Source organism: Theropithecus gelada, chromosome 1, assembly GCF_003255815.1.
Source record: "Theropithecus gelada isolate Dixy chromosome 1, Tgel_1.0, whole genome shotgun sequence".
Taxonomy (NCBI): Eukaryota; Metazoa; Chordata; class Mammalia; order Primates; family Cercopithecidae; genus Theropithecus; species Theropithecus gelada.
Window position 1 is genome coordinate 62,405,797 of NC_037668.1, and position 14,669 is coordinate 62,420,465.

General features: G+C 52.9%; 2 protein-coding genes across 3 annotated transcripts; both read left to right on the forward strand.

Annotated features, from left to right (window-relative positions):
• The first annotated feature begins 3,576 nt into the window (after positions 1-3,576).
• GJB5 (gap junction protein beta 5) lies at positions 3,577-7,024 on the forward strand. 2 transcript variants are annotated; one of them, XM_025393205.1, is made up of 2 exons: positions 3,577-3,724; positions 5,818-7,024. In XM_025393205.1, exon 2 carries the CDS (start codon positions 5,842-5,844, stop codon positions 6,661-6,663), a length of 822 nt encoding a protein of 273 aa, XP_025248990.1. In that variant the 5' UTR covers positions 3,577-3,724; positions 5,818-5,841; the 3' UTR covers positions 6,664-7,024. The 2 variants fall into 2 exon arrangements, with proteins under 2 accessions (XP_025248990.1, XP_025249000.1); XM_025393215.1 differs by having other exon boundaries at positions 3,631-3,724; positions 5,821-7,024.
• A 1,242-nt stretch (positions 7,025-8,266) lies between these two features.
• On the forward strand, positions 8,267-10,846 carry GJB4 (gap junction protein beta 4). The gene is made up of 2 exons (XM_025393241.1): positions 8,267-8,312; positions 9,457-10,846. The coding sequence occupies exon 2, from the start codon at positions 9,775-9,777 to the stop codon at positions 10,573-10,575; it is 801 nt and encodes a 266-aa protein (XP_025249026.1). The 5' UTR covers positions 8,267-8,312; positions 9,457-9,774; the 3' UTR covers positions 10,576-10,846.
• The last annotated feature ends 3,823 nt before the right edge of the window (positions 10,847-14,669 follow it).

Below are 14,669 nucleotides of genomic sequence, written 5' to 3' on the forward strand. Positions count from 1 at the left end.
CTGGCAGAGGAGAAAGCTCCAGGCCTCAATTTACATCTTACTCTTTTGGAAAGGCTTTCCCTGCCTCCTGAAACTAGGTCTGGTTCTCCATTTTACATTCTCTTGGCACTGTGCTTCTCCTTTGTGTCTATCACAATTGCATTTTTAGAGTTATTGGTGTGTGTGTGTGTATTTAATGTCTTATTTCCTCCTTTGACTGTAATCTTCAAGAGGACCATGCCCAGAGGTTGAACCATGAGAATCATGCTTACTGATCTATTTCCACCATCAGGCACAACACGTGGCACATAGTAGGTGCTTAATGAATATTTGACGATGAGTAAATGATTCTGTTTATCAGGCATAAGGGAGCCAACGGTGTGGCCAAATCCTTGGGTATGAAGATATTGAAGCATTACAGTGTTAAGAGCACCGGCTCCGGAGCTCAGCTACCTGAATTCCAACCCCAGCTCTCCTGATTACTGATTGTGCAAGCCCAGGCAAGTTTCTTAGCCTCTCTGGGCCTCAGTTTTCCCATCTGGAACATGGGGCCATTGGAGTTCCTACCTCACAGGGTTATTTCTATCAGTGGCCCAACCACCTATCAAATCACCAAAATCAGTAACCTGTGAACCATCCTAGGTCAGCCTCCTGCCTCACACCCTACATCCAATCAGTCCCCCAAAGCTGCCAGCTGTATTTACCAGCTATTTCCCAAATCCAACCCTCTTGCTCATCTCTTGCCTAAATCATTGCAGTAACGTTCATACTGGTCTCACAAGCCCCTCCAGCCTCTTTTCTCAAACAGAGGGAGCTTTCTAAACACCCAGTTGATCTTCATTATTCACAGATTCCGTATTGTGCTTTCTCCAGCTCACCACAATTTATGTCTTTTTTTTTTTTTTTTTTTTTTTTTTTTGAGATGGAGTCTCGCTCTGTCACCCAGGCTGGAGTGCAGTGGCCGGATCTGAGCTCACTGTAAGCTCCGCCTCTTGGGTTTACACCATTCTCCTGCCTCAGCCTCCCAAGTAGCTGGGACTACAGGCGCCCGCCACCTCACCCGGCTAGTTCTTTGTATTTTTTAGTAGAGACGGGGTTTCACCGTGTTAGCCAGGATGGTCTCGATCTCCTGACCTCGTGATCTGCCCGTCTCGGCCTCCCAAAGTGCTGGGATTACAGGCTTGAGCCACCACACCCGGCCCACAATTTATTTCTAATCCAAAATTTACACTTAAGACACCTTCATGGCCATTTATAACATAAACAGAGTGGCAAGAATTTGAGTCTCCCAATGCACATGTTCCCAGCTGTGGCTGAACAAGGTGACATTCTGCCTTCCCCTTTCAGCTCTAATACTATAAACATATGTTCTACTGGAGGTCTACTTACTGCCATGTTTTTCTCATTTCTTGCTTTTTGCTGGGGTTTTGCTGTTTGAAATGGCCCTGAGTATATCTAGTGTTTCTTTTTTTTTTTTTTTTTTTTTGAGACGGAGCTCGTTCTGTGACCCAGGCTGGAGTGCAGTGGCCGGATCTCAGTTCACTGCAAGCTCCACCTCCCAGGTTCATGCCATTCTCCTGCCTCAGCCTCCTGAGTAGCTGGGACTACAGGCGCCCGCCACCTCGCCCGGCTAGTTCTTTGTATTTTTTAGTAGAGACGGGGTTTCACCGTGTTAGCCAGGATGGTCTCGATCTCCTGACCTCATGATCTGCCCGTCTCGGCCTCCCAAAGTGCTGGAATTACAGGCTTGAGCCACCGCGCCCAGCCGCCATCTAGTGTTTCTAAGCACACGAAGACTATAATGGGCCTTATGGAAAAAATATGTGTGTTAGACAAGCTTCATTCAGTCGAGTTATAGTGGTGTTGGCTATGAGTCCAATATTAATGAGTCAACAATATATATTAAACAAGGTGTCTTCAGAAACACACATAAAACAGACTTCTATATTGATCAGTTGATAACCACATTGCAAACAGAAGCTTGCAGGAACCTAACCTCATATGTCCTCTAGGAAGAATGCTTCAATATGCACTAACTTGGTGTTCATGGTGACTTATAGAATATAACTACCTCGAATAATGAGAATCAGAGGTACCAATCTGACCATGTCTCTTCCTTTTTTAGAACTTACTCCTGCCTCAGCACAAATGTAAAAATAGCAAAAAGAAAAGAATTCCCTCATGCCTCCCTCTGCACCCAAGATAAATTCAGACTCCTTAGCATGACATTCCAGGTCCTTCATGGTCTGGAAGGTCTTTGCTGACCTTCCAGGCACCTGGCCATGTGGTGCCCCCACCACTACCCAGCCCACTCTCTAATGCTCTTCCATTATCTTTCACAAAGGTCCTCTGCACACTATGTGCCCACTGCCTCAAAAGCTCCTCCTCACTCAGCATCTCTTCTTGGTGAACTCCTATACATCCTTCAAGACCCAGCTTAAATGTTACCTTCCCTGGGTCTCCCTCTGGCAGAACTTAAAACTCCCTTCTCTATCTATGTCTTTTCTAGGACTTCTCCCAATGTTGTAACTGATCTCTTTATATGCCTCCTCTCTCCTGTACTTGGCAACAGCTTTTTGGAAAGAGCCTGAAGGAGTATAGAAATGTGTGACTCTCTGTAGGGTGTGTGCATTTCACACACCATTCATTCAATAAGTACAAATTGAAGCCTAACTGGACAAGACACCAGGCACCATTCTAGGCACGAGAGGTAGAGCAGTGAATAAAACAAAGCCACTGCTGCATGTGTGTGCAACACTGTGCTCATAATTGTGGCCTATGTGTAAGAGTATGCACATGTGAAGCCACATTGTGTTTGCTTGTGGACCTGTGGTGTTTGTGGCTGCTGAATACTTTGTTGAATCCTGACCCTATGTGACCTGCTGATACAGGGCGCCTTGGAAGTTAATTAGGCCAACAGACTGTGTCTGTGCACTAACGAGAAGCCTTCCCCAGGCACCCCCGCCCACCTTCTCCACCTCTCCTGTGGTTCCTGCCTGGCTTGGGTTTGGCCTTTTTAACCCAAAGACAACATGCATCCAAATGAGATTTTCTCTAGTGAATATGTCTCTCTCTCCCTCCCTTCTCCTCTGCCTTCCCTGTATCTCAGAAAGAAAAGGCCTAGGAATAAGGAAAAGGGGGAGGAAGAAATATTTTTTTGAGGACATACTATGCAGCAGGCCTGTGCTGGGCAGTTTACACGCATTACAGGCAATTGCAGACAGGGCTTCCCTTGTGCCAGGCACTGTTCTAAGCACTTTACCCCTACGGCTGGGTTAATTCATGCATCCACCCTATGAGGTAGGATTTGTTCTTTTCCCACTTTCACAGAGAAGGCGAGGCATCACACAGTGAGAAAGTGGCAGAGCTGGGATTCAGGCCTCAGCTTCTCCCACACAAGCCCACAGATGGAAGGATGAATAAGGAGTCAGAGTGGACCTGTGCCTCTCCCCGAGAGGATACCAGGATTTGAGACTCAGTGCCCTGGGAAGAGTGAACCCCTCAGTTTCCTGAGCCTCATCAGAAGCAGTCTGGGGAGGCTCGGGCCCAGCCAATGGCAGTGCAGGCCCCAACTCCTCCTCCTCCCGGGCTGGGCTGGCACACCTGACAGGCGCTGTCCTGGGAACAGGCTTCAACGGGCTTCCCTGAAAACCTTCCCCGCTTCTGGATATGAAATTCCAGCTGCTTGCTGAGTCCTATTGCCGGCTGCTGGGAGCCAGGAGAGCCCTGAGGAGTAGCCACTCAGGTAAGGGCATCTGTGTCCACATGTGCCCTGCCCCTTGGCATACGTGGCAGGAGGACACTTCTCTGCTGGGGAGTCGGGGGAGGTGGCCTGGACATATCCGCCGCCCTGGGTCCCGGTGGTGGAGGCATAAGTGGCTCTGGGTTCTTTCAGCTCTCCCCAGCCAGGCAAAGGTGGGAGCAGGGAACTGAGTGGGAGAGGAGCTAAGAAGGGGCCAGGCCGGAAACTCAGCAGGCAGGGTAGCTCTGCCTGGGCCTGCAAAGCCCTGCCCCACTCCTCTCCAAGTAGGGATGGGCTGGGTGACAGCCCCTGGGGGCTAAAGGCGGAGCCTCCCTGGGTGTTCCCTGAGAAGCTGCCAGGAGTCTCGCCTACCTTAGACAGGACTGAGAATGCAAGCTGGTGATTCAGATCAGAGGCCCCCACCCCCCGACCCCCACCCCCACCCATCCGCCGTCCAACCCCCAGCCACCCTCATCCAGGATCCACGCACAGCGGGGAGGACAGAATCCGTCTGCACTCAAACAGGCAGGCAGCTCATTGAAACTTGAGGAAAGGGTCTGAGGCCTAAGGCTGGGCAGTTCCCGGAGGGTGGGCTCTAGAGCCAGCCTGCCTGGGTTCAAATCCTAGCCCTGCCACTTACTAGCTGTGTGACATTGAACAAGTTAATTAATCCCTCTGTGTTCCTCTTTCCTCATCTGTAAATTGGGAATAAAAAATATGCCCTTTCCTAAGGTTGCTGTGAAGGAATAATGTACTGATTCATGCAAAGAACTTAGAGCGGTGCCCGGCACGGCACGAATGCTTCATGGATATTGGCTGTTATCACTCCTCTGCTTTGTCTCTGTGGAGGCTCGGGACAGCCTGGGGGGCTTCAGCTGGCACCAGCATGGGAAGACCGTCCTGAGCCCTTTAGCAGCTAGGCAGACAGGTTCCTTGGGGCCCCAGGGTGCACCGTTGGTCGAAACCACAGTGCATGGGTCTCAGTGGACACACCCCCATCCCCAGGAGTCAGGCAGAGGACTCGCAGCTGAGGACGTGGGGAGCCCTTACTCTGCAGTCACGGTCCTTACCTGGAGGTGAATCTGATTCTGTGAGTCCATCAGGCCAAATTCACCAGCAGAAGTGACAGGAGCAGCATTTCCCACTTGATGTCTTGACAAGGCTGTTCCACAAGATGATAAAAGAAGGAAAAGGGCTTCTGTGGGCAAAGGAGTTTGGGCAATGCCACATATTTCATACCTCTTTTGGTGAATTTATTAGTGAGCTTCTTAGCACGGTTGAGCTAAAGAACCCTATTTAACTTTACTAAACCCAACGTTTGCCAACTTTTCTTGACACAGAATCCTCTTCTCTCACTTCTCCTATTGCCAACCTATGGGACAGGGTTCCAGGGAACACTGTTTGGGAAACACTGGAATACCAGGCTACTCTAGGCAGCCAACTGCATGAGGAGAATTCATTGCTGTCTGCTTTAGCTTTCAGCTGGATTGCACTGGCATGCTTCGGATGAGTGGCACTAAGCAGGACTCTGCCTGGCTAATTACAGAGTGTTAGAGCAGATGGGGGCTTGGGAACAAGGTTCCAGCCTCCTTTCCAGTCCCATCTCTGAGCCAAGAAAAGAACAAAGCGCAGGTTCCCCTGGGGAAGGGGCTGTCTGAGAAGAGGCAGCAATGCTCAGAAAGGAGAGAACCATCTCAAGGCTCAGTCCCTTGAGGAGGAGGGCCAGGGTTGAAATAGAGGGAGCAGGCAGAATGTCCCAACTCCGTAAGTCTTCACTCTGCAGAACCCCAAGACCACAGCCTCAGGCCCTGGGAGGAATGAGTGGCTCCCTGGACCTGCCCTCATCCACTTTTATTGGTAAGAGTTGGGTTCTGGACTTAATTACCTATGCTCAAATCCCAGCTCTGCACCTAATAGTTGTGTAACCTTGTATAATGCCTCTAAACCTCAGCTTCCTCCCTCTATAAAATGGGGACAGTAGTAGAACCTAGCTCCTCTAGTAGTGGTGAGGATGAAATGCGATGACATATTTCTACAAAGTGCTCAGAGTGAGTCTGTGATAAATGTAGGAAATTGTTGTTCTCGTTTCCGTGCAGTAGCAGCTGACGCGTGGGTCCACCATGAACTGGAGTATCTTTGAGGGACTCCTGAGTGGGGTTAACAAGTACTCCACAGCCTTTGGGCGCATCTGGCTGTCTCTGGTCTTCATCTTCCGTGTGCTGGTGTACCTGGTGACGGCCGAGCGTGTGTGGAGTGACGACCACAAGGACTTCGACTGCAACACTCTCCAGCCTGGCTGCTCCAACGTCTGCTTCGATGAGTTCTTCCCCGTGTCCCATGTGCGCCTCTGGGCCCTGCAGCTTATCCTGGTCACGTGCCCCTCCCTGCTCGTGGTCATGCACGTGGCCTACCGGGAGGTTCAGGAGAAGAGGCACCGAGAAGCCCATGGGGAGAACAGTGGGCGCCTCTACCTGAACCCCGGCAAGAAGCGGGGTGGGCTCTGGTGGACATACGTCTGCAGCCTAGTGTTCAAGGCCAGCGTGGACATCGCCTTTCTCTATGTGTTCCACTCACTCTACCCCAAATATATCCTCCCTCCTGTGGTCAAGTGCCACGCAGATCCATGTCCCCATATAGTGGACTGCTTCATCTCCAAACCGTCAGAGAAGAACATTTTCACCCTCTTCATGGTGGCCACAGCTGCCATCTGCATCCTGCTCAACCTTGTGGAGCTCATCTACCTGGTGAGCAAGAGGTGCCACGAGTGCCTGGCAGCAAGGAAAGCCCGAGCCATGTACACAGGTCATCACCCACATGGCACCACCTCTTCCTGCAAACAAGACGACCTCCTTTCGGGTGACCTCATCTTTCTGGGCTCAGACAGTCATCCTCCTCTCTTACCAGACCGCCCCCGAGACCATGTGAAGAAAACCATCTTGTGAGGGGCTGCCTGGACTGGGCTGGCAGGTTGGGCCTGGATGGGGAGGCTCTAAGCCTCTCTCGTAGGTGCAACCTGAGAGTGGGGGAGCTTAGCCGTGAGGTAGGGGCAGGCAAGAGAGAGTATTCAGACACTCTGGGAGCCAATTCCCAGTCCTCCGCTCCAGCCACCTGCCCCAGCTGGACGGCATTGGGCCAGTTCCCCCTCTGCTCTGCAGCTCGGTTTCCTTTTCTAGAATGGAAATAGTGAGGGCCACTGCCCAGGGTTGGAGGGAGGCGGGCATTCATAGAAGAACACACATGCGAGCATCTTCATCATGTCTGGCCCACTGTCAGAGCTTAATAAAAGTCAACTCGTTTGCTGGTTCCAGGTGCCCTCTGGTTGTGCGGCCTTTGTGACCCTCACATGTTCATGGTGTCAATCTCTCTGCCTCCGCAAAGGGCTGCACTTGGTCCAGTCTGATGAGAGGCATCCTCTTTTCCAGAAAGGGGGCCCCCCAGAACTCCAGGGGATGTGCTACTTGCTCATGCTCCCATCTAGCCTTTATGCCCCATGGCAAGTTTAGGCCTGTGGGTTGTCTGCAGACAGAATGGAGCTTAGTCCACAGGGAGCTGCACGTGGCAGTGGGAAGTTCATGAACTCAGAATGCCTGTGTCGAATCCAAGTTCCACCGGGACTCTGGGAAAGTAACTTCAGCTTCTCTCCAAAACTGGTTAATAATACCTAGCCTGTGGGGTTGTGCTGAGGACTGATGAGCTCATGGCTGTGGACAGGGTTAGCCAGCTGTAAAAGGACACATAAATGTTAATCATTGGTATTAGGAAGTGCTCGATAATGCCTGTGGGAAATGAGGCAGAAGGCTCCTCCCTAGCTGCACATTAACCTTCATCGTCCCAGCCGGAACACAGGTCCCAGGCCCCCCACCAGCATATGTGGGGTCACACTCCAGCTTCCCTGGAGGCCTTCCCCAGGACCCACAGAGGAAGAACAGCGATGCTGTGTCTGGCCCTGTACTAACTGGGGCATTTCATGCTGCTGACCTGCATTCCTTGCCTCCACCAGGGCTGTGGGTGCCCTGGTCTAGAAAAGTCATAGTTGACCCCTCCCATCCCCTACACAATCCAAGAGCTTCCCAGGCTCCAATCCCAGAAATATCCCACCACCAGAATGGGATGCATTCTTGCACTAAATTACGGTTGCCCCTTTCCGTAGATGTCAGCTGCTGAGGACCTCAGAATCAGGCTTCCCAGGAAAAGGGCAGGAGAGAGGGCAACGAGGCAGGGCAAGGAGGCAATGGGAAGGGGACATGGTCAATCCCACTGGTGCGGTCCTAGGCCTGAGCATAATGATGTTGGGCTCCTGAACCCCACAGAGCAGTCTTACCCACATACCTGCCTGCCTGGGAGCCAGGCCCAGCCATGCCCAGCCAGGCTAGAGAGGAGGCGTGGGCCAGGAGAGAAGAGCCACAGGTGTTTGCTCTGAATATGTGCCCGGGGAAATCCGCCCTCCTGCCTGCCCACCCAATCACTCTCGCTTGGCTCATTGGCCCAGAAAGCCCCACCCAGCAGGTGAGGAACAAAAGCTGCCTCCAGGAGGTCCTGAGGCAGACGGACAAGCCTAAGGACAAGGGAGGAGCTACTGGACCCAAGAAGGGTGAGGACTGAATAGGGCAGGAGGCTGGCCGGAAGAAAGCAACCAGCTGAGCTGAGGATATGCAAGGGATCTCAGGCTGTGAGCTGGGCTTTAGGGAGGCAGTCAGAGGCTCAGGGTCCCTAAAGGATCCCCAGGGAAGTGCCAAGGAGGAGAAGGAATGTCCTGGCTGACCTAAGGGAGGACAGAAGATTAGGGAAGAGGGGGGATCAGGAAGTAATGGGTTTCAGTTCAGTTTAACAAACATCTATTGTGTGTCCACTGGGCCAGGCCAGTGCTGGGTGCTAGGGAGAGAGAGGTGAAGAGCCTGCCCTCTAGCAGCTGACAGTATGGCAAAAAAATAAGACAGGTGAATAGACCATTTGGGTACAGGCGATACCTCTTGCTTGGAAAATGTCCCAGGCACACGATGTCTGAAGAGGCTGAGAGCAGAGTCAGTGATTGGGGATAGGGAGGGAAGAGGGTAGGAGGAGGGGAGGGTTTGGAGATGGAGCCTGATGGGGACTCCAGATAAGGGGGTGTGGAGGTCCGAGTCCACAGGACAGGGGCCTGAGAGGAAATAATGGAAATGCGGCTAGCAAACAGCCACTAAATGGACAGAGGAGGGGGTGCCCTGAGAGAAAGTAAATGGGGAGTCCAGACCATGCCAGAATCCATCCTGGGTCCTTCCTAAAGCTGGAATGGTTAGAATTCCAGAGGAACCCACTGTGGTCAAGACAGTCAGCCCTCAGGCCCCAGCATCAATACCTGGGTTGGCAGGGATGATATCAAGTCCCCATGATTCCAAAGCACCTCTCTTTAGTTTGGGAGGGAATGCCAGGGCGGAGAACCTTCCTGGAGCCAGAGGCAAGGAGTAAGGATGAAGATTGTTCTGGGATTTACCAAGGGGCTGATGTGAACGTCCCCAGCACAGGGCCAGGCTCTTGTTGGTGTTCAGTAAAAATGGGATGGATCTGACAACTGATAAGGGTACGTTCCCACCCTTCCTGCCCTGGCCCAGCCCTGACAGCTGACGGGAGAGCAGATCATCCAATTCAAACCTTCCCACAATCTCTTTAGAAGTCATGGGCTGAAACATGGGGTAATAGAGGTTGGCTGGCATGTCCATGCAGGATGATTGTCTTCACATGTATCTATTACCTTGTAGAATAAAATAGATCCTGATTTTGGAACCCGAAGGCCAAAGTGCAAGACTCTGCTACTTCCATCTGTGGACCCTTGGGTGGGTATCTCTGGGCCTTCACTTACTCTTTGTGAAATGGGGACAGGGGCAATCCCTACCCTACCAAGTCATTGGGAGTGAGGACATGATGACACGGTGATTGTGAAAAGATTTTTTCCATCGCACCAGCATTAAGCGTGCCCATCTCCAGGTTCCCCCAGGCCTCAAGGCTCCCAAGGCCTGAGTGGGTGGGTAGCACCCAGGTATAGATCTTCCACGTGCAGTACCCGGGACACAGCCAGCATGAACTGGGCATTTCTGCAGGGCCTCCTGAGTGGCGTGAACAAGTACTCCACGGCTCTGAGCCGCATCTGGCTGTCTGTGGTGTTCATCTTTCGCTTGCTGGTGTACGTGGTGGCGGCGGAGGAGGTGTGGGACGATGAGCAGAAGGACTTTGTCTGCAACACCAAGCAGCCCGGCTGCCCCAACGTCTGCTATGACGAGTTCTTCCCCGTGTCCCACGTGCGCCTCTGGGCCCTGCAGCTCATCCTGGTCACGTGCCCCTCGCTGCTCGTGGTCATGCACGTGGCCTACCGTGAGGAACGGGAGCGCAAGCACCGCCTGAAACACGGGCCCAATGCCCCGTCCCTGTACAACAACCCGAGCAAGAAGCGGGGCGGGCTGTGGTGGACGTACTTGCTGAGTCTCATCTTCAAGGCCGCTGTGGATGCCGGCTTCCTCTATATCTTCCACCGCCTCTACAAGGATTACGACATGCCCCGCGTAGTGGCCTGCTCCGTGGAGCCTTGCCCCCACACTGTGGACTGCTACATCTCCCGGCCCACGGAAAAGAAGGTCTTCACCTACTTCATGGTGACCACAGCTGCCATCTGCATCCTGCTCAACCTCAGTGAGGTCTTCTACTTGGTGGGCAAGAGGTGCACGGAGATCTTCGGCCCCAGGCACCGGCGGTCTCGGCGCCGGGAACGCCTACCCGACACCTGCCCACCGTATGTCCTCTCCCAGGGAGGGCACCCTGAGGATGGGAACTCTGTCCTAATGAAGGCTGGGTCGGCCCCAGTGGATGCAGGTCGGTATCCATAATCTGCGAGGTCAGCAGATAAGATCACCAGGTCCCCCCACCTGAGGCCACCCAGGAAAACAGGCAGGGGCAGGGGCATCCTTACTGTAGCAGGGTGGTGAGGACGGTGGCTGTGGGGGCTCAGGAAGCTCACCCAGGGGCCAATGTGGGAGGTGGCGGGTAGTTTGGTCCCTGGGTCCTGAGCCTCAGGGGAGGGAGGTTGATGGCTGGCGAGGATTTTGTATATGGCAATAGTGTATGTCAAACCTCTTAATAAATACGATTTTCCCAGTACTTTGCAGACCAGATGGGGAGTGGCGGATAGGAAAACGGGGGTGGGGGGATTAGGTGGACCTCAGAGAGGATGCCAAGGCAACTCGGTGAGCACCTGAGCACCAGAACCTCAGATCCAGGCTCACCCATCACCCCCCAACACACACACAGTGTGCCCCCAGGACGTGGTGGGGAGTGCCTAAAGGCAGAAGGTACTCCAGGGGCCTCTTGGTTCTGCAACCAGCTGACCAAAGCCAGAGGAGAGGAACCCCAGGGGACTCTGTGCCCAGCAGGAGCCGGTTCTCAGTGAGTGCCCATCACAGGAATGAGCGTGGGTTGGGCCTCCCTAGCCCTGCCCAGCATGGGTCCCAGATAGGTGAGTCCCCTCTGACAGTAGGAGGGGCAGGGCTGAGAGCAAGCCAGGGATGGGGGTCTGTCAAGGTGCCCAAGAGGCACATCCTACAGGCCAGGGCCCATTGAGAGTGTCTGAGCTGAAAGGTCCCTCGTGGATCCTGGAGTCTATGGAATTTCATGTTCTTTTTCACTGATACAACTTCCCCATCCCATACTCCCCCACCCCACAACCACTCAGACTTTGGCAACTCCCAGAACCACACCTCCACCCTAACATGCCTCCGAGCCCCACCAAATGCCCACTAGACAATTTCCTGGGAGGCCCCCAGCCGTCTCATGCTCGCCACTCCCAAGCTGACCTCAGCAGCTCCCCACAGACTTGCTTCCTGGAAGATGCCCCGCCCCATCTCATGCAGGACACAGCTATTCACCCAACTGCCCAAGCCAGGGGAAGGGACAAGCCTGACATCCTTGTCCTCATACCCCACATCCCCACTGGCACCAAATCCCACTGATTCCAGTCCCTAAATGTCACCTGAATCTGCTCTTCCTCTCCTTATGACAACCTAACTACCTACTGGACCTCCCCCATCTGCCTCCACTACAGGGATGGAGTGATTTACCCATCTATGCAACTGACCATGTCATTCCTCCTGCTTTAAAACTTCTTCCACCATCACCAGCCCCATGCCCTCAGCATGGCCCCCGCTGACCTGCCCTCCTCATCCCAGCTTCCTCCTCCTTTCTACCTGCCAGTAATACCAAAGGGCTCCTGATTCCCCAGGCAGACACGTCACGTGGTGCCATTCTTCGTGCCTTTGTCATGCTATTTCCTCTGGCTAGAATACCCTTCCCACCTTCTCTGTGACCCTACCTCAAAACTCTAGGACAGCTTTACCCATCTCTCCAAGTGCCAGCCTCACTTGTCCCTCTGCCACTCTCCCCAGATCGGAACTGTTACTACCCCTGAGTGTCTCCCTATCAGTCTGTGAGCCCTTTACGGGCAGGTCACTGAGTCATCCAGGTCCCTGCTGCCTTCAGTAAATGCTTGTTGGATGAGTAAATAGTCTGTGAGCTGCTTGGGGGAAGGAACTAAGTCTTGTTCATCTGAATCTTCCACCACACCTAGCCTGCGGAGTTCAGCAAAGCATTTGTTTGCTTGCTTTGCTTTGTTTCTGTTGTTTAACTAGAGCCAGCATCAAGGTCTCACCTTTAGGTAAGCAAACTTGAGTCTAGAAAGGGGAAGAGGCCCTTCAAGACCACACAGATCTGCTGAGTCTGTCAGGGGCTGTGTCCTCTGTGGTCCACGGGTAGCCTCCACACCCACCCCTGATTACGGCATAAGATCAAAGTCACCCGTCTTTAGGGCAAGGCTCCCTGGGAGCAGAGCCAGAGGCAGGGGTTTGCGTGCATGTGAAGGAAGGAGCAAGGGGAGTGGGGGAGGGAGGGGCCGAACTGAGCAGGGATGTAGACTCAGGAAGATGCAGCCTTGGCCCGATCCCTGTGGGATGAGGGGGCTTCAGATCATAAGTCTTGCCACATTTCAGTCAGTCATTACTTCAGGCGCCCCCAGTGGTAGGAGGGTTGGCAGGAAGGGGTAGGTGACTCTGGCTCAGTCAAAATCAATTCTTCAGGGGTAGCCATAAGCCATCAGCAGCCAATATTCACAGCATTTGGGGAATGGATGTCCCCCAGTAAAGGGGACATGGGCAGGGCACCAATACCATCTACTAGACTCCTGACTCCAGGAAACAAGAATAACTCCCTCTTCCAAGCCAGACCAGAGCTGGACCACCAGCCTGAGAGAACAGGGGGGCACTCCTGACCAGTTCAGAGCCAGATAGCCCCACACTGCTCAGACCACAGTAGCTCCCAAGTCCAGGCCAGGGGACCCCACAATAGTCAACGCCCCCAAGATTCCAGATCCATCCTCCAGGGACAGCTGCTGGGTCCAGCTTATGGTGAGCTCACTCCAGGACCTGACAGCTCCCATGGCGACCTCTCCTTAGATGCTGTTCCCAAAGGTCTTGAGTCCTGAGCCACTGAGCCAAGTGGGGACTTTCAGAGGAGCCTGGGACTAAGGACCACTTCAACCATCAGGCCATCTTATCCTCAATCCCACTCACAATGTCAAGACTCACACTGCTCTCACCACCACTCACACCTGTCCACCTTCACCTTCTTGAAAAAAATCCCTCTTTGCTTCCTCTTCTGCCCTCTGTCCTGCCCACATCATTGTGACCTATCTCTCCTCATTCATTGGAGACTGAGCCTATAGCCCAAGGCCTTCTCCTCCTGCTATTCTCCCATGACCCAAGGCCTCAGGGGTCACCTGTGCATCATCCTGTCCTTTCCATCCCGTGACTACCTTGCGAACAGCGTTTAGCTACCCACTAGCAGGACCCCATCCCAGACCTGGTCATCACCCAGAACTGTTCCACCTCTAGAGCCTTCCATTCCTGGAAATATTTGTTCTTTATTATTCACTTTTATGTGAAAGCTCCATATGAGGTGTTAAGGAGTCATCTGGAAAAAATCAGACATGGTCCCTGACCTCATGGAGCTTACATTCTAGAGAAGAGGACAGCTACCTAACTCATGGCACACTGGGGAAGCTGGGGAGAGAGGAAAGGGGATCTAACATCCAGGCATCCAGAAAAAGGCTCCCTGAGACATCTAGAGAAGGAGGATTTTGCCAAGCAAGCAGGTGGAATTCCAGACAGAGGGGACAGCTTATGCAAAGGGAGAGCATGCCTGGTGACAAAGATGGGGAGAACCCAGAAGCGCTCAGGCCGGGTGAGGGGCTCAGGTAGGAGTCAGGCTGGAGTAGACAGAGGCTGGATCCTTGTAGTGCTTTCTTTGTAAATCTCTGCTAATGGCTTTGGACTTTATCCTGAGGACAACGACAAATCCCTAGAGAGATGGCCTGAACTAGGGTGTGCACCTTGGGGATGGAAAGAAGTAGATGGATTTAAGAAATGTTTACAAGATAGAATCCAAAACATGTGGTGATTTAATTGGGTGTGGGGATCAAAGTGACACCCAAGTTTCTGGCTATGAATGGTGGTACCATTTACTTGAGTGGGGAGGTGTGGATGACTTCAGTTTCAGACATGTTGAATTTGAGATACAAGTAAGATATCCTGGTTTTTCCCTCTCCTTCACGGATGACCTCAGCCCCTCAGCGCCTAGTGTCTTCCATCTGCTACTACATTTATTAGTAGTGACTCCATTTTCAACACCTTGACCTCTCAGTTCCTTGACTTCCTTGATTTCAACAATCTTTTTATCCACCCTTCCAACCCACCCACCTGCGTGTTTGCACCCTAGGCCTGTCTCCACCAAGAGCTGCATCATCTCCCATCTATGTGGCTCACCCAACCTGGTTCCCATTCCAGCAATCCTTCTGCCCCATCCACTGACCCACCACTATGTTCCCCCACCCCTTCCCATTCTCCCTGCCCTCCTTTCTCAGCTTAGACTCCACAGA